At 49.4% G+C, this 25,283-nt stretch overlaps 1 protein-coding gene across 1 annotated transcript in view; it reads left to right on the top strand.

The window, feature by feature from the left end:
• The window catches only part of RIPOR1 (RHO family interacting cell polarization regulator 1), a 2,151,737-nt gene that overhangs the window by 1,654,524 nt on the left and 471,930 nt on the right, over nt 1-25,283 (top strand). The window contains exons 13-14 of the mRNA XM_086945567.1: nt 6,823-7,006; nt 7,155-7,290. Coding sequence (XP_086801693.1) covers nt 6,823-7,006; nt 7,155-7,290 — 320 coding nt within the window. The remainder of the gene's footprint in view (nt 1-6,822; nt 7,007-7,154; nt 7,291-25,283) is intronic.

The following is a 25,283-nucleotide window of genomic DNA, read 5'->3' as shown; positions in this document are numbered from 1 at the left end:
TTCTCTATGTATCATTTTGAAGGACTTACACTGGAAGTTCCGATTTAGGCCTGCAGAAGAATATTTTGTATGAGTCTTTGTCTGTTTCATATTGTAGTCTACATCTCTGGAGTGCAGTTGCTGAGGAAGCAAACAGAATAATTCTCTAACCTTAAGAAAATGGGCTAGTGCTAAGGAGCTATTACAAATTTGCTTTTGATTTGTCCAGTGTGAGCTAACCATGATCATATCATGCTGAATCTGCTGTTCTGTTTTGTAATTCTTTATGCGGAAAATGTGCATAAAAACTCCTAGTTTTGAAGGTTCGGAGTCTACTTCTCATCTCATTGTCCTCCCCAGACTTTGTCTAATTTACATGAGACACTCTTTTCTCGATTAGAATGCCATCAGTACTCTTTATGGGATTGTCACTTATAATATGCAGAGATGTAACTGCTTAAAACAGGGATTATTATTCTGTATTCTGATTTTCTGCTCTGTATCTGGGTCTTCATGGCATTTATTTAATTTTTATGTATCACTTATAGTAAGACTTCTGTAGCGCATCTTTTAAACTTAACTTTAATCACAGTGATTTAGTACTTGAGTGATCCCAGTTTCTATTTAATTTCCACTCTGCTATTCAATAGTTTAATGCTGTGGTGTCTCTTGCTGCTAGATCAATTAGTACAAGCTGAGGCAAATTGCCTGAGGTAAAATTGAGGGTGTCTAAATTAGTTGGGTTCAGTAAATTATTGGGGTTCGGCTCCCACTACATCATGCCGTTTACTAAAGACACTAGTCTAAAAAGCATAGTTCTATCAGCATTTACATGCCCATATATATGATGTGATAGAATGCTCCCTTTTAACCACACCCCTTCAGCACACTGCTATTGGCGTCTACCTTATCCTCTATTGTCTCTGTCAGGAGGTGGCTCTCAATAATGCATAATCAGTCTTTGTCTAACCCCATTTCCTACACTTTCCCACTCTATTAATGGTATCTGAATGTTTGGACCAGGGCATCTCATATTCATGGCACATTTTGGTGATTAACTGTATCCTACCTGAAACACACTGAGGTATTGATTTTTTAATGGAGACATCGATGTTTGATGGTGGCATGGCCCTCATTAGTGTCATCGGGCAGCCTTGCAGAGCTTGAGCTGTGACATTACCGTTGTCATTGATGATTCTGTTTTTGATTGTGATATACCTGACAGTGGAGCCACGTTGATGGCAGGCATGAAGGCTTACCTGTCGACAGAAACTTTGCAGGCCTGTTTGTCAATGACAAAATCTACTGCCTAAGGTAGGGCAGTTGAGGCCGACTTCAAGAGCCATTTTGTCCTCTGCCTTAGTAATAGACAGTGGTTTTGATGAAGGCAGAGAATGTGATATGTAGTGTCCTGCCAGGACACAGTCTAGTTGTTCTCAGTGTAACCATACAGTGTGCACCCACCCACCACAGACGTCACTGGGTCAGGTGACGCTGCTAATAAAAGACCCTGAGCGCACGTGCTCGTGGCCAGAGTTACTATCCATAAACTGGTGTCCCGTGTCTCACTTACTTACACCATGCGGGCCTAGGGCCCCATCCCTACATTGGCGACGAGGCGGTAACGCGATGCCACGCATGCCAGCGAAAAGAAATTTTTTGGGGGAAAAGGAGGAGAATGCTGCCTGTGCCATGAGCACTCCCCCTGCAGGAAGCGACAATTAGTGGAGGCCCGCGGGGCGTGTGCTGAGCCCCGGGCCGAGAACACGAAGCAGGAGGTGACCGGGAGCCTACCCTACACCTCCCGTGCCAAGCGTGAACTGTCCCCTGCGTGGGGTGAAGAAGAAAGCCCACGCGGAGCCCACCCGCGGGGCAGGAGAGGCCGCCAGTGAAAGACAATGAAGCCGAGTGCCCACCTCGACCCCGCAGTTGAGGAGCCGACACGTGGCGGGTCCAACTCAGGAGGTGAGCCCGCAGCGAAAGGCGAGGTGCCCGCAGCGTGAGAAGAGCTGCCAGGCACTGTCCCTGCAAGCGGAGCCCACCCGCGAGGCGAAGAAGGCCCGTAGGCCAGAGGCGAGCCTGGGGGGCCGCGCATGCAAGAAGCGACCCCCCCATGTGTCCGTTATCACAAGCGGAGCCCACCCGCATGGCCAACAATAAACATAGTCTGAAGCAGGACCAGCGGAGCCCACCCGTGGCCTGCCTATAGCGCCTCCTGTCCCCGGCAGCCCCGCAGCGGGACACTGAATGGAAGCGGAGCCCACCCACTGTGACATGAACTGAGGCCGCAGCGGCCGCCAGCAAGTGCCCCCAAAGAACGCCCAGGCCAGCGAGAGCCCACTACGCTGCACCCGGTCTGAGCCCCGCATCAAACCCCCCGCCGCGCAGCGCGTGTGCTGTGGAACTGCGGCGGCGGGGTGAAGAATCGGCAAAGGAGCGCTCGCAGCGTGTCAGGAGCTGCAGGGCGCGAGCACCGGAGGCAGAGCCCACACAGACAGCGACCTGCCGCAGCAGCCCGGCCTCCTGCGAGGAATCTGAAAGCGATCGGCAGCGCGGGGACAGCTGCCGGGCGCTAGTATCACAAGGCAGTGCCCCTCGGCAAAATCACCGGTTGGCTGACAACAGTGCCGATCCCCGCGCAGCTAGGGGAGAGTGAAGCAGAAACAGCCTGCAGACCGGAGCTTAATGTAAGCGCCCGGCATAAAATGCATCTTGCCCCCGCACAGCCCGGACAAAAGAAATAACATAAGAGGCTCACCGCAAAGGAAAGGGAGTCCTGCAAGGCGCCATCTGAGGAGGTGCCCGCTCCCGAGGTGACGAATGTGATGACACGAGGAACCCAGGGGCAAGCCTAGATGAGCCTGAGGCCGGCCCGGCCAGAAAGTGAAAGTACACGGGCCCGTCGAGTGAGGAAACTGCTCAAGACAGGGATCTGGAATGGAGTAGAGGAAGCACTGCCATCTAGTGGCCGGAGGGAGCAACTGCAGGCAGGGGAAGGATCCCAAGGAATAGGAACAAGCCTTGGATGAACCAACAGAAAATGGTCAGAGTAATAAAGCCTGCAGCCCACACACAGCAACGCGTATATTGGAGTAACGACACCGACAGTGATCAAGGGCAAGAGAGCTCCAGGGGTACACAAAGCGCGCAAAGAGCAAAACGAAACAAAGGTCAGCACAACAGGTACGCACCAGAAGTGCAAGAAACACTCCAGGAGACCGAGCAGGAACGCGCCAGGAACTCTGGAACGCCCAGCAAGTGGACAGACTGCCGGTAGACCACATGCTGCCAGCACCGCTGAAGTAAGTGAGCAGTGAATTTGGGAGGGGGGTTGAGATCTCCAAACAGAAAACGTGCAAGAAAACAGCGCCGGGAAGCGCCAGAAGCGCAAGGAGCACATCAGGAGACGGCGCAGGAACGCATCAGAACCTGCCGGAACACACCAGCAGAAAACGCAGGAACGCGCCACAAGGTACAAGGAAGGTCTGCAGCAAAAGACTATAAAGAGCAGCAACCTGCCCGCTGTCACGTCCGAGGAAGTATACAAGCTATCACGCAGCCTGAGAGAAAAGGCGATGGCACAGAAGCGCAGGAACGCGCCAGAAAGCAGAAACACGGCGCGAGGGACGCGCCAGGAGTACAAGAACTAGGCGTTGCAGGAACGCGCCAGAAGCACAGAACTGTACCGCAAAGCGCAAGAAAGCGACAGGAGTGCAAGAACTCCACACCCGCACGACAGGACGGCACAGCACTGCGCCGGAACGTGCCAGGAGCGCCAGGAATCAAGAGCACCAGAGTGACGCTGCACAGCGACACACCATGGGATAGAGCACGAAGGTCCCCAAGAGAGACAGCGACGTCTCGCAGCAACCAGAGCGCCATCGTCAGCTTGCATGGCGGCATGCACATGAGATGCCCCAGGAGCGGTGACGCAACTCTCCTCCACGCAGAGAAAGCACGCCAACGCCAAAACACCGTGACGGTGAATAGCGACCACGAGGAAGATAGCACAGCATGACGATTCATGCCGAAGATGAAAGCCGACCACCCAGTCGGGTCGCCAAGGAAAGAAAAGAAGCAACTGAGAAGATGGTGACAACCGGTCCAGTCACTAGAAGAGAAGACCAGTATCTGAGAGCCATGCCCAGACCAGAGAGACACAGGTGGAGTGCACGCTACCTGGAGAAGACTGGCTGGGAAGACCAAGGCAGTACAGTGACCGGGTCACGTCGCAAGAAGGAACAGGGAGAAGAAAGGCGCGACGCCATAAAGAAAAGGTAGAAGGAACAGTAGAACTAAAGGAACCCGACGAGACAGGAGAGTCACGATGGAACTGACCACTGACCAAGGAAGGGTATCCTAATTGAAGGCAACAGAAATGATTAAGTAACAGGAAGATACGACGACAGGTCTAGTCAACAAGCCAAGGGAAGACAGTGTCCTACCACATGGACAAGACCAAGGGGACGACATGTAGAGGGCCCGCTACATGGAGAAGCCTGGTTAGCATGAGCAAGCAAGAAAGAAGACCTGACTGCGTCGGGAAAGAGAACGAAGAGGAAGAATGGAGTAACACAACATCACTCCACAGAGGAAGAGAGAGAACCACAGTCAGCACACAGGAACATCGGTGCTGTCCAAGGAGCATCGCAACAGTCAGCATACAGGAACATCGGTGCTGTCCAAGGAACAGCGCAACATCCGTGTGGCTCCCAGTAATTCCGACAACTCGCACCTGAGGAGACCAACCACTGAAGAACAGTATGGGTGCCCTGTGAACCTGAAGCTTGCCGAAGCAGAGCATACCCGAGCACTAGACAATCTACCCTTGTGGACTACACAAGACTCAACTGTGGCCATGTCCGAAGTTCCGCAGCGACCCGCACAGCCCACACGGTCACGTGGCAGTCCAGGGGACGAGGGCCTCGGCCGCATGTCCTGTGAGAGAGGAATCCAGATGGGAGAGGTGCAGCAGAGGCAGCTCCACGACAGGCAACAGGAAGCACGAAGGCCCCCGGTGAACACCTGGCACTGAGAAACGGTCTGGAGAAGGCAATGAACCCATGTCCTAATGGCAAGACCATCCTGACGGATGACATCAACACCCCCGAGGACATCATGAAAGACTTGGCGGTGAGTCCGTTGGCAGTTCCTCAGTGACGCCTTTGCGCGGCTCATGCGAAGACCCGCACGGTCCACCCGGTCCCATCGTGTCCGGCAAGAGGGTCCTCCCAGCGTCTCTAGTGAGAGAAGAGTCCAAGCAGGAGAGGCCAGTCTTCGAGGCTCCAGTGAGAGAGGAGTCCGGCAAGAAAGGCAAGTCGGAAGTTACATGGCCGGATGGAGGTGTGAAAGCATCAAAATCAGCAAATCCAAAGAAGGACCTCTTGTGCCGCAGTCGTCTCCAACAACCAACAAGCGTTTGTCATCCACTGGACTAGGAACACCTGCGAGACCCCTCAAGGGTCACACCCATTCTGCTCCCGGTGCTCCAAGTGGTGAACACTATAGATAAGACTCAACACAGCAAGACAAGGATGCTCTGAAGTACACCGCTAAGGTGAAGCTCATCTGACTAACTTTGTGGTCCAGAACTTCAACATCTCCCAGCCGATCGCCTGAAGAAAATCTGTTGGGGCTATAAATTGTTATTTTTCTGTTTTCTTGCAGGTTGGACACTTTGTTTTCTTTTCATTGAATTTTGGGAGGGATGTAGTGCCCTGCCAGGACACAGTCTAGTTGTTCTCAGTGTAACCATTCACTGTGCACCCACCCATTACAGACGTCACTGGGTCAGGTGACGCTGCTAATAAAAGACCCCGAGCGCACGTGCTCGTGGCCAGAGTTACTATCCATAAACTGGTGTCCCGTGTCTCACTTACTTACACCATGCGGGCCTAGGGCCCCATCCCTACATGATACACTTTCCAGAGATGGTGGTTTGATTTCTTGGTAAACAGAAAGACCGTTGATAATTTTATAAGTGGCAAACTAGGCATCTGCACAGGAGGTTAATGATCCAGCACAAGGACATTAATGTTGTCCCATTTCCTCCCAAAGACTTGAATAACAAGTGATACTGTTTCTTAGGATGTTTTGAAATGTCACTGGATATTGATTTCTATCATTAGGGCAACGTTATTAATGCAAATAAAAGTCGCTGTGGTTTTTTTGAAAAATCTTTTTATTTAATGATAAACATGCAAAAAAACATACAAACAAATCAAAAAGGCAGTACATAACTTTACTCAACATTACAAAAAGCTCAATACAAGATAAAAATATAGAATTAACGTTGGGATACATGACAAAAGGAAAACATCCATTATTGTTCCATATTCAAAGCAATTAAATATCTTCATCTACCACTAGGGAAAAGTCGCAGTGTTGTGGAATTTGTATCACCTGACAAGTGAAATAGGCAACTTCTGTATAACACTAGCCCCCCAACTAAATAGCAATAATAGCGCATACAAGAACTGCAATATCGGTGTGTGGTGTACATATGTGGGTTGTCCCTCCTGTGCAGAGACAAGTGTGTGTGATATATGGGTGTGCTCTGAATTCGGTATGCCAATCATTAATAAACATTCGAACTTCAGCCTTCGCACCATTGCTATTTTGGAAAGCCTTGCAAACGTGTCCTTTCAACAATGTTTTGCTTTAGAATATTCTCCTTATGTTGTTTTGAAGTTGAGGTGAAGCACTTTAAGGTTAGGAATATGTCTATTGATATAGCTGGTTCTTACAGTTTGTAAATCAAAACCAGAGCTTTAGTAGCAACACGACAGATAACATTTTTGGGATTAGTAAGACATGAATGTGTCTCTGTTTCTTGCATTACAGAAAAGTGAGCAACCTCAGACCTAACAATGACGAGATATTTGTAGCAGACACCAGCAAGAGAATAGTGGATGATATTGGTGTTGAAAGCAACTCAGATGGAAGCCTGAACCCTCTGACCACAGGGAATGAATTTCTTGATGGAGCTTTGGTCCTTCATCTAGACAATTGCAACAGGCTCCTCATGGTAAGTGTAAAGAAGCATTTGTTTAAAGTAAGCTCTCTATGGACTCTCAGTAGATTTGTATAGCTGGCATAGTAAAAGTGGGTAAATCAGGGTAGCATGAAAATATATCCTACTGCCTTTTGAGCTGACAAACACTGTCTTGTTTTAGCATCTGGGTACCTTTGGGCCATTGCGCTGCCGGGAGATGTACGCCCTGGACAAACTGATGAGGGAAACTCAGATCATGGACATTATATGTCACCTGACCGAGGGGAAATCAAAGGCAGCAACCAAAGCAGAGGAAGGTAAGATGATTTGTTTTTAATTGAGCCAATTGCAATAGATGGTATGCATGTCAATGGTATAGCCCTTTGGCCCTTGTGCATCTTCTCGGTGGTATTATTTCCTCTCCTAAGGCTGATCCCTGTTTGTTAGGGGACCAGGCATGTACACTAGTGAAGAAACGTCGTATTGTGGACTGATCTGTCATTGACTGTGGGGATCCAACAAAACGGTGGGCTTTCCATTTACGAAGGCCAGATATAGTAATAATATTGATTGATTGGGACAAAAAGACTATTCCAGTGTTCTGGTGAAAGCATCAGACAAGAGGTGGCAAAAACCAAAGTAAATGCGGAGTTCCATCTTGGTTGTACAAAGAGTTTGCTGAGAATCAGCAAGCTAAGAACATTAATTCAATAAAGAGTTAAATCATTTACTTTTGTGAGCTATGTTGGGAGTTTCAGCAGTGCAGCAAGATGGGCATATCCTTCTCAGAAGGAACTAATCCTCATTTTGTGCTAGCGGTCACACTTCTTTCTGGGAAAAAACAGAATACGTGAGATTTTACTTTTTATGTCTGTGAAGTGAAATAAGGGTTGGGTCTTAGACAAAAACACAAAGTAAGCCAGGCCCAGCACAGTTACTTTCAAGAGCACTGCCAGGGTCTACTCAGGACAGTGCCATTACCTTACCGGTAATCGCAGAAAGGTAATAACATTGCTAAGACCCTCTAATGCACCTTCTCATCCTGGGAGCCTTTACATGGCGTCTGCCAGATGGCATGTCAGGGTTCTCCTGACATTACAGCAGCCAGGCACCGCCTCACAAAGGTAGTGCTCCTGCAAGTAATTGTCCTGCGATTTGGATCGCGCTTGCAGTTGCACTTACAGTGATTGAAGCCTCCAAAGGAATGTCTGAATGTATATTGACAACCTCAAATTGAATAATAATAACATCAGACCCAATTTTAGTTTCATATAATAAGGACATACCTCCCAAATCGAAATGTATTCCTACACTGTCCCATTTTACTGTAGATGAGATTACTTCCCCTGTCATAATATTGTTATTTAAGAGTTCAGTGTCTGTGGTAACAGACCCATTTCGAAGTTTAAAGGACTCTGAAATCAGTTTGCTTTTTTATAACATCCATCCCACCGCACTTTAATCGGGTGATATTACTGCAGTCTGGTATGGAATAAAAAAACATACAGTAAATTACAAACGTGCAGCCCAGGATACCCTAACCTTTCTAGTCTGTTGTTCTGGTAGTCTGTTATGATTGTTCCTCTTGGAGAAGGTCAATTGATCTCTGTCTACTCTAGAGTGACCGGGTGTGTGACAAAAGATTTAGTGAAATGCTGTCCCAAGCTGACCTATGACTGAGATTAATTCAAGAATTCCTTCCTTCAGTTTGATGTGAGTTGCATTTCTCCTGCCGCCACCTGATTATGTATATTCGGGAGCAGGAAACTGAAAGCAGCCCTGGCAAATCTTGGCAGACCAGACCCCCCTAGTAGTGGGCGTAACGAGCAAGCCCGACCACTACTAGGGGGATTTGGGGGGGTTTCGTCCCCCCCCCCCACGAACATTTTTGACAGCATATTTTTCATTACATATTAAATTGTATCAAATTTCAAAGCACAGTAAATAGTAGATGATGACCTTAAAGAGCACCAGGTTACCCACCCAGTCATATGTACCCATAGACATTCTTACAGAGAGCACCAAAAATAGACCCAAGTAGTGAACCAGAGAGAACAAAGTAAAAGCGAGACCAGCCCCCATATGGTGTGTAGCGAGCAAGCGCAAGGAGCAACCGCTACTAGGGGGAGTTTGGTGGGGGGGTTCTCCCCAAGAAGATTTTGCAGACAGAAAGACCAAAACATGGCCTGTACCCTAACATGACTATGAGGTGCTCTGCTGGAAGAATGTGGGTGAGGTGGTGTAGCATTACCCAGCTACTCATGGTTCATGGATAGCACTGAGGGCGGCATATGAATATTTAGTCTAGTGCAGTGACAGGCTGATATGGGGTCTCAGATTGACATTGCTGGGAGAGTTACACAAACCACTGCTCATGAGTGACTAACACTGCCAGTTCTACCCTTTGGGCTCCCAGCCAGGGCACTCAGAAGGAAGGGCACACCAGTCATGCTTCTACCCTAATATCTGTCCTTTATAGGCTCCCAGTTATAGAGCATAGGATTTTTTTTTACTTTTTATTATTATGAATCAAACACTCTGTAGAGGGGCGTGGCTTTGGCGCCGATGGGGATGGCGGCGTGAGCTCGGAGCTCCGCACCTGGCCCAGCAATTATCCTGTTTTCGACCGTACTGGACCCAGAAAAGTGACCCATCGCAAAGCGGAGCGTCGGAGCACGGAGTCAGTGACCTGAGTGTGGTCGAGGCCCGTCTGAAACAGACAGGAGCGGCGAGTAGGGCATTGGGGATTCCTCGGAGAGGCCCAGAGTAATGGCGGCCGCCACTGATATGACGGAGTAGACGGCCGACGTGCGAACAGCGAATGCGGCAGGGTCGGCGGCGGCTCCTGGGGACCCATATCAGCGGCCTGCGGGGCCTCTACTCGGGGAGCTGAGGAGGTGGCGACTGGGGTGAAGACTGTTACCCCTGGGAAGCGGAGCTGAACCGGGAGCCCGGGTCTCAAGATGGCGGGGCTCGAGCCGTAAGCACGACCGCTGAGGAGGAGGCGACCCTGCTGAGGACACCGCTGGAGCTTGGCCGTGGGGGAGCGGTGGGCCGGAGCTCCTGCGACGAGGACCGGCGGTCTTGTGGCGTACGGCTGGATACGGAGGAGCTGGCCGGGAAGTACTGGTGGTGAGCGCAGCTGAGAGGAGCCGTCGCTTGGAGACTGGGAAGTGCCTGGCTGTCCGTGCAACTCTGCGGAGAGGAAGTGTAGCGGGAGAGCGTCTGGAGCTGGAGAGCACAGACTGCAGAGTATCGGTGAGTGGGGTGCGGCTGGCTTGGAACCTCTGAGGTGGTGGTGGGAGCGGGGGGCCAGCGGGCCGCGCCCTGCGAACCGGGGGAAGTGGACTGAGGTTCCTCGAAGCCTAGGGGGGCCTCCAACTCGACCTCGGCTGCATTCAAGGGCGGCCCGACGCGGCCGGGTGACCACCGTACAGCAGTGAGGCCAGGGGTGCCATCGGTCACACGGTAGACGTTACCGAGGCCACAACGGGGCGGAGGAGGCAGCAGCTGAACCTGCAGGTAGGACTCAACGGATAGCGGGCCTAGCCTGCCCCATAGCGCTAGTCGAGGCGGCTGTGTGGGGTGGCCTGCGGAGTGGGGAGCGGACATCTCGGGGCCAGACTGAGCCACTGAACAGACTGCGGACACCAGGCTGCGGGTGGTAGACCACTGGACATTGAGTGGGGAACAGTGGTAACGCCTGCAGTATCGAGGGACACCGGACGGGGGCACTCGATTTTGGCAAGGCGCGGGGGAGCAGGTTAGCGCAGCTCGCTGTGGTCACTGGCGGATAAACGACAGAGGAAGATGGATCGCAGGCTGGAAATTGCGTGGGTTGCATGTGGCGGGAGCGCTGGTGCGGGGAAGCCTATTGGTTGTCATGGCCTCACTCAACACGGCCGTAATACCGAAAGCCTTGTGGTATTGTGGCGCAAGTGCGGGATACAGCGAGGAATATTGCCGATCACCTGCTTAAAGAACACAGCCCCTTCAGAACGTGGATAGGCGCACGCACAAATAAACATGGGCAAGCCCAAGGGGAAGCAGGAGGGGGCCGCGGACCCGGAAACGCAGGAACAGATAACGCAGGGGCCTGCGGACTTGCAACAGCAGCTGGACCGCATCCTGGAGGCCATCTTCACGACACGAGACACGTTAAGACAAGACATTGCCCATGTGGCGACAGGACTTGGGTTGTTACGAGCGGACACGCCAAACTCACAGATAGGGTGAAAGCCAATGAGGTCACGCTGCAGGAACTGGCACCGGCTCATGCAGCTTTGGAGGGCAAGATGGCGATCGCTCTGGAGCGGATACAAACCCTGGAGAAAAGGACCGAGGAGGTGGAGAGGAGGAATAGGCGTAACAATATACGCGTGGTGGGCCTACCCGAAAAAATAGAAGGAAGCGACATGATAGGTTATTTGGAACCATGGCTGCAACAATGGTGGCACCTGAGGGCCTCACCACCTTCTTCACACTTGAGCGAGCTCATCGTGTCCCTGCGCGACCCCCGCGACCGGGGTGTCCACCGAGGCCAGTGGTGGCACGGCTCCTGCACTACAAGGACAGAGACCTCTTGCTTCAAAGGGCACGCCGAGATAGACCATTTGAAGTGGATAACAGTAAAGTAACCATATTTCCGGACTATACCTATGAGACTCAGCAGATTAGAGCGTCCTTTCTACCTGTTAAGCGGGAACTCAGAGCTGAAGGAATACAATATTCCTTGCTATTTCCGGCCAAGTTGAGGGCCATACTGGATGGTATCACGCATTTCTTTGGAATGCCTGCAGAGGCATGGGAGTGGCTGGAAACCTATAAAGCGGGGGCAGATCGTACGGAGCGCAATGCTGCAGAGCAACATAAGACTACACAAGTCCGAAAGTCACAGCGCATACGCCGACGGCGACAAGGCTCGCGGAAACCTTCGACTTCCCAAACAGGCGAAGAGAGGCAAGCGGCTCTGCATGCAGTAATGGCGCTATCTGGGACTCAACAAAGTACGTCACAGCTGGGAACCGAATCTGAAGGGCACAAAACGTGTTCCGAGACTGAACTGTCAGAGGCGGACAGTATCCAGGGCCCGAAGATCACTCCGCACACAGCAGGGATGCCTGAACTGGAGTAGTTCAATTCGACTGATGGCGGCTGGGGCTCCCAGCTGTGATGGGTCACCAACCCTCTGTTATTACCCATAGGGGTCGGATACTTCAGACTACCACTAAGGGGCCAAGGCGGCGGGGGCGGGGGGCTGGCGTAGCTGCCTGTTGGTCCGGAGTTGCACCCTACCAGCCCTTAAGGCACATCTGCAGTGGCTACTGTGGAAAGTTGTTGAATGTTGGGTTTGTTTGATTGTGTATGGATGGGGGCTGATACCTTGCTGTTAGGTCCTGTTCTGGGGGGAGGAGAGAGGGGAGGGCTGGGTATGTTGATTCACGGGGGGACTGTTTGGTGTGGGTGTGTGCATGACACTGAGTGGAGGAGGTTGGTCAATTAGCGATGGGGGCATTACCTGAATTGCTTTGCATCTCCTGGAATGTGCGCAGCCTGCATACAATGACAAGGAGACACAAGGTCCATGCGTATTTGGTTAGGAGGGCGGTTCAGATCGCCTTCCTCCAGGAGACCCATCTTACCGCAACAGAGGGGCAGGCGCTGCAACGCAGGTGGAGGGGACAGGCCTACTACACGTCGTATTCAGCTTATGCGAGAGGTACATTAATATGGATCCGGGCTTGGGTTCCTTTTCAGGTTACGCGACAACTAGTGGATCCGGGGGGTAGATATGTGGCGGTGGAGGGCCGACTATACGGAAGGGACATCGCACTATGTAGCCTTTATACACCAAACACTGACCAGGCTCACTTCTTTGAACACATATCGGGATCCCTGGCGCACTGTTTCACTAACCCTACATTAGTGGGCGTGATTTTAATTCCCTGACGGATGTTGACCTGGATAGATATCACCCTCCGCTAATAGACTCACCAGTGCACAGATTGACTAAGTCTAGGGTGACTTGGCAAGACAGGTGGGGATTGGTGGACATTTGGCATAGTCAGCACCCCCGCGACCGGGACTACTCCTTTTTTTCAGCTCTCCATGAGCTCCACGTGCGCATAGACGCAATACTGTGCTCGGGGTCGGTGGCTCCGTTGGTGGGGCGCTCGGAATATCTTACCAGGACGTTATCGAACCACAATCCGTTGTTGATCTCTCTTAACTGGGAGTGGGCAGGATCGTCCATTCCGACATGGCGGATGCTCCCGGAAGCTCTGGAGGACCAGGCCTACAAAGCTGCAATACGAGAAGGAGTAGAACAATTCTTTGAAGTCAATGCGGGCACGGCATCGACCAGAGCAGTGGAATGGGACGCCTTTAAGGTTGTGACCCGAGGGCTATGTATTAGCAAGTCTGCGGGGATGCGGAAGGCATTACTGGATGACATAGCCAAGGCGGAAGGGAAGCTGAGGGTGTTGGAACAGCAGAGACCTGGGCAACAGGCGCTGCACACACAACTATTGGCGGCTAAGGAACAGGTGGCAGTGGAGGTAGAAAGGTTACGCAGCTTTGATTACAAAAAGTACAGTGAGAAGACTCACACGGAGGGAGACAAGGCTTGGGCGCTATTGGCGTGGCTGGCGGACCAGAGTCAACGAGGGGGCCCTATCTTGGGGATGGAGACGGAACTTGACACTGTGGTGGATACCCAACATGGGATCATGAAATGCTTTTGGGACTATTATGAGGTGCTGTATGAAAGCGGCTTGCAGGAGAACAGCGACGGGCTGGTAGAGTACCTGGAGGAATGCCAGGTACCGCGAGTGGAGGAGGACCAGGCTGAAGTGCGCAGTGCCATCAAGTACATGGCTCGGAATAAAACTCCGGGGGCGGACGGGCTCCCTGTAGAGTTTTATGGACAATACATAGATCTTCTTGCCCCGCGACTCCTAGAGGTCTAGAAGGAGGCTAAAGAACTAGGTCATCTACCTTCATCAATTCGGAAAGCGCTGATTATCCCCCTCCTGAAGCCGGGCAGGAGCAGCGTGGATGTCACATCATGTTATCTATGTTGACGACGGACTATAAGATCCTGAGCAAGATTTTGGCGAATAGGCTCCTGCCATATATGACCACCCTTGTCCATCTGGATCAGGCCGGATTTATCCCGACCAGAAACACTTCCACAAATATCCGCCGGCTTCTGGGGATGTTGGGGGCGGACCATTGTGGGTTGGATACCCCAGCAGTGCTCTCCGTTGATATAGAAAAGGCCTTCGATAGACTAGAATGGCACTATCTTTATGCAGTGATGGACAGGTTTGGTCTGGGCCCGCACTTTGGGACTTGGGTCAAAGTTCTCTACACATCGGCAGTGGCGAGAGTGCGGCTGGGGCGACTGATATCAGACCAATATCCGGTCGAGAGAGGGACGAGGCAGGGGTGCTCGCTGTCCCCGCTGCTGTTGCTTTGGCAATAGAACCCCTGGCTATACAAGCGAGGTCGGGACGATGCTTTGATGGGCTTTGGCGGAATGCCATGCCGCACCGCATCTCATTGTACGCCGATGATCTCCTACTGTATCTGGAGAACACGGGAGCAGCACTGCGAGAAGCAGTCACACTGTTGGCCCGGTTTGGAGACCTATCAGGGCTCAAGGTGAACTGGATGAAGACGTGCCTTCTGCCAGTCCTCCCGAGTGCAGAGATCCCACCTCTCCCCCGGGAAATACGATGGGAACCAAGCTGCATTACATATCTAGGAGTTCGGATATACCATGATGCCGCGAATGTATTGGAGGGGAACGTGGGACGGTGCGTACGAGCCTTGAAGTGTAGTATGGCGTTCTGGTCCACACTGCCGCTGTCAGTACTGGGAAGGGTAGCCTTACTTAAAACGGTGGCGTTACCGCGGCTCCTTTACTACTTTCGGACACTTCTGGTATGGATTCCGCCAGCAGTGTTCAGAGAGCTGAGATCAATGGTCGTGGGCTTTCTGTGGGGTGCAGGCAGGAAGGGGGGCTGGCGGTCCCGGACTTTGAAAATTACTACCTGGCGGCGCAGCTGCAGGTTCTTACACAGGCGGTCGCTTTGGAGTTCCGGGGCCCTGACCAGGCACGAGGCACAGGGATAGAGAGACATGTTCTCTCGTATATAATACTGCAGCAAGCGGTTCACCCTAGGGACCTATCCCTGGAGGAAACCACGCTGAGGGCGTGCTGGAACCGCAGTCAACGCAAGGCGGGAGTGCGGCATCCGTACGCGCCGGAGATACCACTGGGGATGCTGACTGCGCTTCCTCACGGAAGTGACTGGTCTGTTCTGGAGGACTGGGAGAAGCTGGGCATCCAGATGGTGGGGGATCTGTATGAAGAGGGTGAATTACTGACGTTTGAGGCACTGCGAGAAAGATAGGGCCTGCCGCTGGGCGACTTTCTAGTTCATGCTGCGGTGGTGGCGGCGATCAGGAAGCATTGGAAGGGGGGCCACACTGAACCAACAACGACGCTGGCATGTCAATATGTAGTGATGGCGGCGGGGACTGTGAAGGCCCTCGCCTGCCTCCACTCCAGGATACTACGAGAGGGGCTGCAGCCGCTGACCGATTTAAAAACTAAATGGGAGTAGGGGATAGGCAAACCCATACCAGACACGACATGGGGGAGCATAAACCAATGAGCATGGAAAGGTACGCGGAACACGAGGCTGCAATTCATACAGTTTTTTATCCTACATCGGGCATACCTAACGCCAGGCAGAATTCAGAAATACTTTCAGGTGCACGATGCGGCATGCCCCAGGTGCTTAAAGGGGGTGCGGACCTAGAACATATGCTCTGGCATTGCCCGAGATCGGGAGATTACTGGATTCAAGCCGGCGAGCTGCTAAACGAAGTCACCAGTAGGGAGCTCACTTATGATATGGCCACGTGTTTGCTGCTTTGGTTCCCCCATACCCCGAAGACGAAAATAACTAGTAAATTTATAGATTTGGGGCTCATCTTAGCGAAGAGAGAGATAACATTACACTGGAAGTCGAAGGAGGGCCCGTCCTACCAGCGATGGAAGGTGGAATTTATCAAATGGGGACGAAGTGTGAGAGCGCGGTCAGACTGAGGCAAGCGCAACGTTCAGAACAGGAAAAGATTTTGGAACATGCGAGGGCATGGGAGTTGTTAACGCAAATAGTATCTGCTCCGCCACATGAGGATGATGATTAGGAACAGAGGAGCGCGCTTTCCATTAGCGGTCACCCTCAAGTGGCTGTCCCGCTGCTGTTGACCACGCAACACTTGATGTATCCGCATGTCTATGCACACTCATACCACCGGGGGGAGGGAGGGGAACACAACTGTTGAGGTCTGTTGGGATACTGTTGAATGGGCGAGAATTGATCTAGTGTATAGAATACTGCGGTCCTGCTGTATGATGATTGTTACTTTCATGGCCATGGGATTGCGGGGCTATTGGGGAGAAAATAGAAAAGACTGTAAACTTTTGATATTGCATACAACTGTACTGTGATAATATAATTTCTCTGCAGTCGCTAATAAACAGTTTAAAAAAAAAAAAAAAAATCAAACACTCTGTGGTCATTTCTGCTTTTATTCGTAAATGATTTGCCATTAACTCCCTCTTACAGATTGTCCTCTTTCTACATGCTGACCATTCCAGGCTGAAGGAAATCTCGCCTAGGAGGGCATAGATTTTCAGGTTCTAATCCTTTTAAATCAATAGCCCTTCAATCTACGTGCAATGCTCTTGGTGAGAGCTTTTACAAAAGCCTTGGAACCCGGCTCTTCGACAGAGCATTAATCTTTCTGAATTCTGAGATTCTCGGGCATCCTAAAAACCTTATGGTCTACGTGACCTTCAACAGTGGCCATAATGTGAAATAAGATTACTGTTGAGTCAGACTAATTCGTTGGGAGAGGCAAGTCTCTGGAGATGGTTGATTTCTAAGTACGGGTCTCATGGCCCCAACATCGCCAGCTGTCCCTCAAAAGTGTCACTTGATCTCAATACCTTTGTTAAGGCGCTGGACGAGAATGGAGTCTAGCCTCCGGTGTAGGCCCTCCAGCCTGAACACACAATACCACTGAGTACTCTGATGGTAACTCATTCTGAGAGGGATGCTTATAATGCCCTGAAGAACGCTGCCTTAACGTCAACTAGGTCTAGTGATCGTGGGTGGACTGAACCTGAGCATGGTATCCTAGACGGGTTTCATGACTGATTCTGGCTGTCTGCATTGCAAGGACATGTGGGTGACCAAAACAATATTGGTTGTAAGACTGACCACGCCTAGGGCCAACGGTCTTCTTGCTGGGGCGGGCTTGAACAGATTATCCAAAACTCATACTTTGGGTCAAACTGCGCCAGAGAGTAGACTTTCCTGAGACCCCAGAGACCGACTTACAGCTGGACTCCAAAACTTAGCAAACCACTGAAGCCAAGAGTAACACTCTGTGTTTTTATGGCTGTGCCCTCTCTCAAACAGCCACATATACCTTTTTCATGAAGACAAAAACAGGACAGAATCCACGAATTACACTATGATACAGAGATACCTTGCACATGTCACTGCCTCTAATAAATGCTAAAAATGTAACCATGCTGAAAAAAAGCATGCTTATTATTTGAAGAAAAAACCCCACCCACCATCAAGTCTCCCTCCCACATGCACTCACAATCACACAACCTAACACCTGACACACACGCCAATCTTGTCCTGAAGACGAAGTACTCTCCTTGGCTGAGTTGTAGATAATGCACATGAAATGTAGGCGTTATTAACTACAAATCCTCTTTTTATTCTGGAATATACCCTTTCTTGCTAAGGATGCTACCTGGTGCTGACAGAGGGGCCATTCCTGGTCGAGTCTAACATTGCCCAACATGGGCATCCCGGCCATTGCAACACAGCAGGGTGGTTTTTGGATAGCATGAAAATGTGAAGTAGTAACACAACTTGTGTGTGAAGGTATCCGGAGAGGGCGTATGCTTTCACAAGTGAAACTTGTGAAATATCAGTCAGATGGCGGTTGTGTTTGTATGATGTCTGGAGTGAGCATCTGCATGAGGCTACCTACGTGTGTGTGTTTATTTAAGTCATATAGTGTGCGTGTGTTTTAGATTGTGTGTTTGATGCAATGCCTGCTTAACAACGTCTGATTGATTATTATTAAGATTGTGTATGTGTTTTTAAAATTAAATGTGTGTGTTGGTTTGATAGGTCCAGCATGTATGTGTTGATTGTGCGTGAGCGTCTGAGTGTGCCTGGGTGTGTGTGCATGTGTGTTTAGCTGAGTGTGTCTTTTGCTGAGACTGTATGTGTTTAATTTAGACTATGTGCCTTACATGGAGGTCGTGTGTCACTGATTAAGATTGTGTGTCTTTATCCAGGTTGCCTTATAGTGTGTGCTTCAGCAGTGCTCTGTGTGTGCTTGTTGTGTGTGGCTGTATAGTATTGTTACCCAGCTCAGTGGTGCTACCGTGTGTGCTTGATGCTGTGTGTGCACTTCATACATGTTCACAACAGTGTGCACCTTTTCTTCTTTTTGCTATTTTTCTCACACCTAGTTCAACGGTCCAGACTAGATGCATCCTGTGAGTACAGGTATTAAGGCTACCTCCTTGGCATGGAACATGGCACTGGTTCCAATGCCTGCTACGGATGCTGCTAGTGGTCACGCTCATGTTGCTGGTGAGATGCTAGATTTGGGTATTTATACAAAAAGCTTATTGACAAGTAGTCATAAATCCTAAGACCACAAAAGAGGCCACGTCCACTGCCACTAAGCTGCTGCTGAGGGGACATTAAACTGCTGAAGGTTCCAGGCATGTAGAAGAAATGTGAGGCATTTCGCTTGAGCGCTGCTGCAAGTGCGAGCAGAGAGCAGAAGTAAAGTGGAGCCCGAGCCAGCAAAGGTTGTTAATTTCGTACCAATGTAAAGGCCATGTAATCTTTCTGACCTCAGCAGAGGGTCTGCATGGTTCCAAGGAGATCCCTTACCAAGCTGATGTATCTGGAGCTATAATATTATAGGAGAATTTCCCTAGCTCGTTCAGTGTGACGTGCATGCAAATGTACAGTTCACGTGCGTTTGTATTGCTATGACACACATAACAGGGAACCATTCTTGAATGGTCATAACAGGGACACAAGTAAGGCAGAGGTAGGAAGCATCCAACACATCACTATTGAATGGAGGCCAGAGTACCCTGGAGCTAGCATTACTGTTGAGCACTTAAGGCTGACTTATGAAAACATGCATAACTTACAACTGCCTTAAGTTACACCATGTCTCTTCTGACTGTTGGGGTATCTTTCACTAACGCTCCCTTGCCAAACACGTGCAACATGCGACTAATCGGGAGTCACATGCATTTCTGTACTTACGCCAGCTTTGAATACAACTTGAGCTCCTTCACCCACGTGCCACTTAAGTGGTCCTTCTTTGATGTGTACGATCTTCTCCCTTTTCGTTTCTAACTTTGCCTGTAGACCTTAACACTGACCTTCAGCTATGCAAGATCTACAGTTCGTCACAACATTCTTTGTGACACTCTAACACAATTTTACTTGATTTTAGACTAGCAAAGTCTACCTCAATTAGCTATATTATTTGGCCAATCAATGCACCCTCTGCCAAAGCCTGCTTCCAGTTTTCTTTTCACACAAACTATTACCTATATCAGCCAGAAGTGCTGCCCACTCAATCACAGAATAAAAAAGGGGACATCATCCTCTTCCTTTTCTGTCCTAAAATGAAAAAACTATTCTAGGGGATTCTGTTTTAAATATTGCGCTCATAGACATACCTTCTGTGTTCAGGGCCTACTAACAGTTTGGTCTTATTCACAGAATGAGGGTTCTTTAGAATGCATAATTTCCATTATTACTTTTTGCTCCAGTATTTTGGCTAATGTTACTTGTCCCTCGTCTATATATATATATATATATATATATATATATATATATATATATATATATATATATATATATATATATATATATATATATATATATATATCCGTTTACAAGCCCCCAAGATTTCACAGGTAGCGTTTTCAAACTTGAAACATCATGTCCCTTCATGTCCCTGACGCGTTTCGGTGCTTCCAGCAAAACGCTACCTGTGAAATAAAAGAGCTTGGTGAAGCTTTCCTTGTGGAGTGCGTCTGTAAAAGCTTGGGGGCTTGTAAACGGATGTAACACACGGCTGCTCCAGCCGTGGGAGATCGCCCCGCCGCCTACATTGCTTGAAGGTCTGTGAGGCTGCGGAAAGTCAGTGCAGCCTCCTTTCAGCGCGAGGAACAAAAAGGATTGAAGGTGGCATTTTCATCCTGGAGCCCACCGGAGGGCTGAATAAACACTTTTATTGAACTTGGGAGCAAAATTAGCCTTTGTAAAAACGGACCCCACCGAAGGGGAAAACTACTGTGACCAGCATGCAATTCATTTGGGAAAACGTGCTGAATAAATTAAGTGACATTCATATCCTGTTTTACAGAGAGACCCGCCCTATGATTAAGATGCTGAAAGCACCGAAACGCGTCAGGGACATAAAGGGACATGATGTTTCAAGTTTGAAAACGCTACCTGTGAAATAAAAGAGCTTGGTGAAGCTTTCCTTGTGGAGTGCGTCTCTAAAAGCTTGGGGGCTTGTAAACGGATGTAACACGCGGCTGCTCCTGCCGTGGGAGATCGCACCACCACCTACATTGCTTGAAGGTCTGTGAGGCTGCAGAAAGTCAGTGCAGCCTCCTTTCAGCGCGAGGAACAAAAAGGATTGAAGGTGGCATTTTCATCCTGCAGCCCACCGGAGGGCTTAATAAACACTTTTATTGAACTTGGGAGCAAAATTAGCCTTTGTAAAAACGGACCCCACCGAAGGAGAAAACTACTGTGACCAGCATGCAATTCATTTGGGAAAACGTGCTGAATAAATTAAGTGACATTCATTTCCTGTTTTACAGAGAGACCCGCCCTATGATTAAGATGCTGGAAACACCGAAACACGTCAGGGACATGAAGGGACATGATGTTTCAAGTTTGAAAACGCTACATTGGGGAGTGCAGTGGGGAGTGCCACAGGGCTCTTCCCTTAGCCCAACGTTGTTTAACGTATATATGGCCCCCCTGGAGGATGTGGTGGCCCCCTATAACATCAAGATCATCAGCTATGCTGATGATACTCAGCTAGTGGTCGCCTTGTCACAACTGGTAGAGAACCCCGACCTGCTGCACTCATGCCTCTCGGAAGTTCACACCTGGATGGACGACTCAGCTCTCAAGCTGAATGGCTCTAAGACTGAGATAATGATGCTAGGAAATAAAGTCCTCCCTCTCCCACTGACCAGCTGGCCGAGCTGTATGGGTGACTTCCCCAGCTTGAAAGAGGAGATTAAGAGCTTGGGGGTCTGGATGGAACAAGATCTCTCGTTCAGGACCCAAGCAAAAAAAACGGCAGGAGTCTGTTTTGCCCTGCTACGTTCAGCACGTAAAATCTTCCCCCTCCTTCCATTTCCATCTAGGAAGTTGCTGATTCAGGGGCTGATAACATCACGACTTGATTACAGTAATGCCCTCTTTTTGGGTGCCCCTGAATCCACTTTTAACAAACTACAGCAGATACAAAATGCGGCGGCCAGACTGCTTATGGGTACGCCCAGAACTGAGTCAGCCAGACCCGCTTTAAAGGCACTGCACTGGCTTCCAGTGCGAGAAAGAGTAAAATTTAAGGCACTTTGTACAGCACACAAAATTCTTCAGGGAACAGGACCCCCTATTTTGAAAAATCTAGCTGTGCCCTACAAAGCGAACAGAACGCTGCGTTCCGACCATAAACATCTCCTCCTAGTCCCCAGAGTAAAGAGGGCACGCACCGGCGGGAGAAGATTCTCGGTTAACATAGCGACGCTTTGGAACTCTCTACCTTTAAAACTGCGCGCTGAGACCTGCACTCTGCGTTTTCGCAAATGTCTGAAAACACATCTGTTTCCTGTGTAAGTGTGCCTCATTGACTGTTTCATCTGTTGGTGTCTGGATAAGCGCTGGGATGCCCCAGGGTAACTGCGCGCTATATAAAATTTTAATACTCATACATGTGAAATAAAAGAGCTTGGTGAAGCTTTCCTTGTGGAGTGCGTCTCTAAAAGCTTGGGGGCTTGTAAACGGATGTAACACGCGGCTGCTCCAGCCGTGGAAGATTGCACCGCCACCTACATTGCTTGAAGGTCTGTGAGGCTGCGGAAAGTCAGTGCAGCCTCCTTTCAGCGCGAGGAACAAAAAGGATTGAAGGTGGCATTTTCATCCTGGAGTCCACCGGAGGGCTGAATAAACACTTTTATTGAACTTGGGAGCAAAATTAGCCTTTGTTAAAACGGACCCCACCGAAGGGGAAAACTACTGTGACCAGCATGCAATTCATTTGGGAAAACGTGCTGAATAAATTAAGTGACATTCATTTCCTGTTTTACAGAGAGTCCCGCCCTATGATTAAGATGCTGGAAACACCGAAACACGTCAGGGACATGAAGGGACATGATGTTTCAAGTTTGAAAACGCTACCTGTGAAATAAAAGAGCTTGGTGAAGCTTTTCTTGTGGAGTGCATCTCTAAAAGCTTGGGGGCTTGTAAACGGATGTAACACGCAGCTGCTCCAGCCGTGGGAGATCGCACCGCCACCTACATTGCTTGAAGGTCTGTGAGGCTGCGGAACGTCAGTGCAGCCTCCTTTCAGCGCGATGAACAAAAAGGATTGAAGGTGACATTTTCATCCTGGAGCCCACCAGAGGGCTGAATAAACACTTTTATTGAACTTGGGAGCAAAATTAACCTTTGTAAAAACGGACCCCACCGAAGGGGAAAACTGCTGTGACCAGCATGCAATTCATTTAGGAAAACGTGCTGAATAAATTAAGTGACATTCATTTCCTATTTTACAGAGAGACCCGCCCTATGATTAAGATGCTGGAAGCACCGAAACGCATCAGGGACATGAAGGGACATGATGTTTCAAGTTTGAAAACGCTACCTGTGAAATAAAAGAGCTTGGTGAAGCTTTCCTTGTGGAGTGCGTCTCTAAAAGCTTGGGGGCTTGTAAACAGATGTAACACGCGGGTGCTCCAGCCGTGGGAGATCGCACCGCCGCCTACATTGCTTGAAGGTCTGTGAGGCTGCGGAAAGTCAGTGCAGCCTCCTTTCAGCGCGAGGAACAAAAAGGATTGAAGGTGGCATTTTCATCCTGGAGCCCACCGGAGGGCTGAATAAACACTTTTATTGAACTTGGGAGCAAAATTAGCCTTTGTAAAAACGGACCCCACCGAAGGGGAAAACTACTGTGACCAGCATGCAATTCATTTGGGAAAACGTGCTGAATAAATTAAGTGACATTCATTTCCTATTTTACAGAGAGACCCGCCCTATGATTAAGATGCTGGAAGCACCGAAACGCATCAGGGACATGAAGGGACATGATGTTTCAAGTTTGAAAACGCTACCTGTGAAATAAAAGAGCTTGGTGAAGCTTTCCTTGTGGAGTGCGTCTCTAAAAGCTTGGGGGCTTGTAAACAGATGTAACACGCGGGTGCTCCAGCCGTGGGAGATCGCACCGCCGCCTACATTGCTTGAAGGTCTGTGAGGCTGCGGAAAGTCAGTGCAGCCTCCTTTCAGCGCGAGGAACAAAAAGGATTGAAGGTGGCATTTTCATCCTGGAGCCCACCGGAGGGCTGAATAAACACTTTTATTGAACTTGGGAGCAAAATTAGCCTTTGTAAAAACGGACCCCACCGAAGGGGAAAACTACTGTGACCAGCATGCAATTCATTTGGGAAAACGTGCTGAATAAATTAAGTGACATTCATTTCCTGTTTTACAGAGAGACCCGCCCTATGATTAAGATGATGGAAGCACCGAAACGCGTCAGGGACATGAAGGGACATGATGTTTCAAGTTTGAAAACGCTACCTGTGAAATAAAAGAGCTTGGTGTATCTTTCCTTGTGGAGTGCGTCTCTAAAAGCTTGGGGGCTTGTAAACGGATGTAACACGCGGCTGCTCCAGCCGTGGGAGATCGCACCTCAGCCTACATTGCTTGAAGGTCTGTGAGGCTGCGGAAAGTCAGTGCAGCCTCCTTTCAGCACGAGGAACAAAAAGGATTGAAGGTGGCATTTTCATCCTGGAGCCCACCGGAGGGCTGAATAAACACTTTTATTGAACTTGGGAGCAAAATTAGCCTTTGTAAAAACGGACCCCACCGAAGGGGAAAACTACTGTGACCAGCATGCAATTCATTTGGGAAAACGTGCTGAATAAATTAAGTGACATTCATATCCTGTTTTACCGAGAGACCCGCCCTGTGAAATAAAAGAGCTTGGTGAAGCTTTCCTTGTGGAGTGCGTCTCTAAATGCTTGGGGGCTTGTAAACGGATATATATATATATATATATATCTTGCCTCAGCATTCATCAATAAATCTGTGTTGATTTGTTGCATCAACAACGTAGTGTTGTCTCCTCTTTTCTTTGTCCCTTGTTTGTTTTGATTTAGCATAGCAGGACTTGCCTTCCCAGTACATAGAGTCCGAATCCCACTGTTCCGGCAAAACTCTCAGAACTTCTCTATCAGCTTCTGAATCTGCAGTCTCCAGAGTCAACCCATGGGGAGACAAGCATTGGCAAAGTCAATAAGTCTGGCGTGGGCAAGCTGGTACAATGATTACATTTTTTTGCAATCATATGCCACAAATAACATAGCAAACATGCTTATGCAATGTGATAACCATATGTGCAACAATTGAAAATGCTTTTCCACTGTCTTACATGACTACACAGTTACTATAACAGTAACACAGGCCCCGCAGCAAAGCACTGTGGCCGGAGAGCTCCTGATTGAGTCCGGAGGGGGCCCCTCTACGTGCCCTCAAGTTTCGTTACGCCAGTGATAACCACTGTGTAAGAGTGTTTTTGGTTCGCTTATAACTTTGGCCCCATTTGATGCATCTTCCTGAAATTGTCCAAAAAGGCAAAAAAGTTCACCCACTTCAGCTTCTTCCTGAAAGGTTTTAGGGTGATCTGTCAAGCAGGACCCAAGAAAAAGAGCACATCCCATAACATTGTTTTCCCATATTAATTTCCATAGTAAACTTTTGGAAGTGATACAGAAAAAAAAACAGCTGAATGGAATTAGAAGGGTTAGCATTTTGGCTCGGCAGCAGGACGCTCTAATTACAGTGGTAATACATAGAAGAAGCACATGTGCATGGCACAGAGGTATGTTTACTCTTTATGCTATTTAGAT

This window comes from Lissotriton vulgaris, chromosome 12 (assembly GCF_964263255.1).
Source record: "Lissotriton vulgaris chromosome 12, aLisVul1.2, whole genome shotgun sequence".
In the NCBI taxonomy this organism is placed as follows: domain Eukaryota; kingdom Metazoa; phylum Chordata; class Amphibia; order Caudata; family Salamandridae; genus Lissotriton; species Lissotriton vulgaris.
Note: the sequence above shows the minus strand (reverse complement) of the source record. Positions and strands in the feature narration are given on the sequence as shown.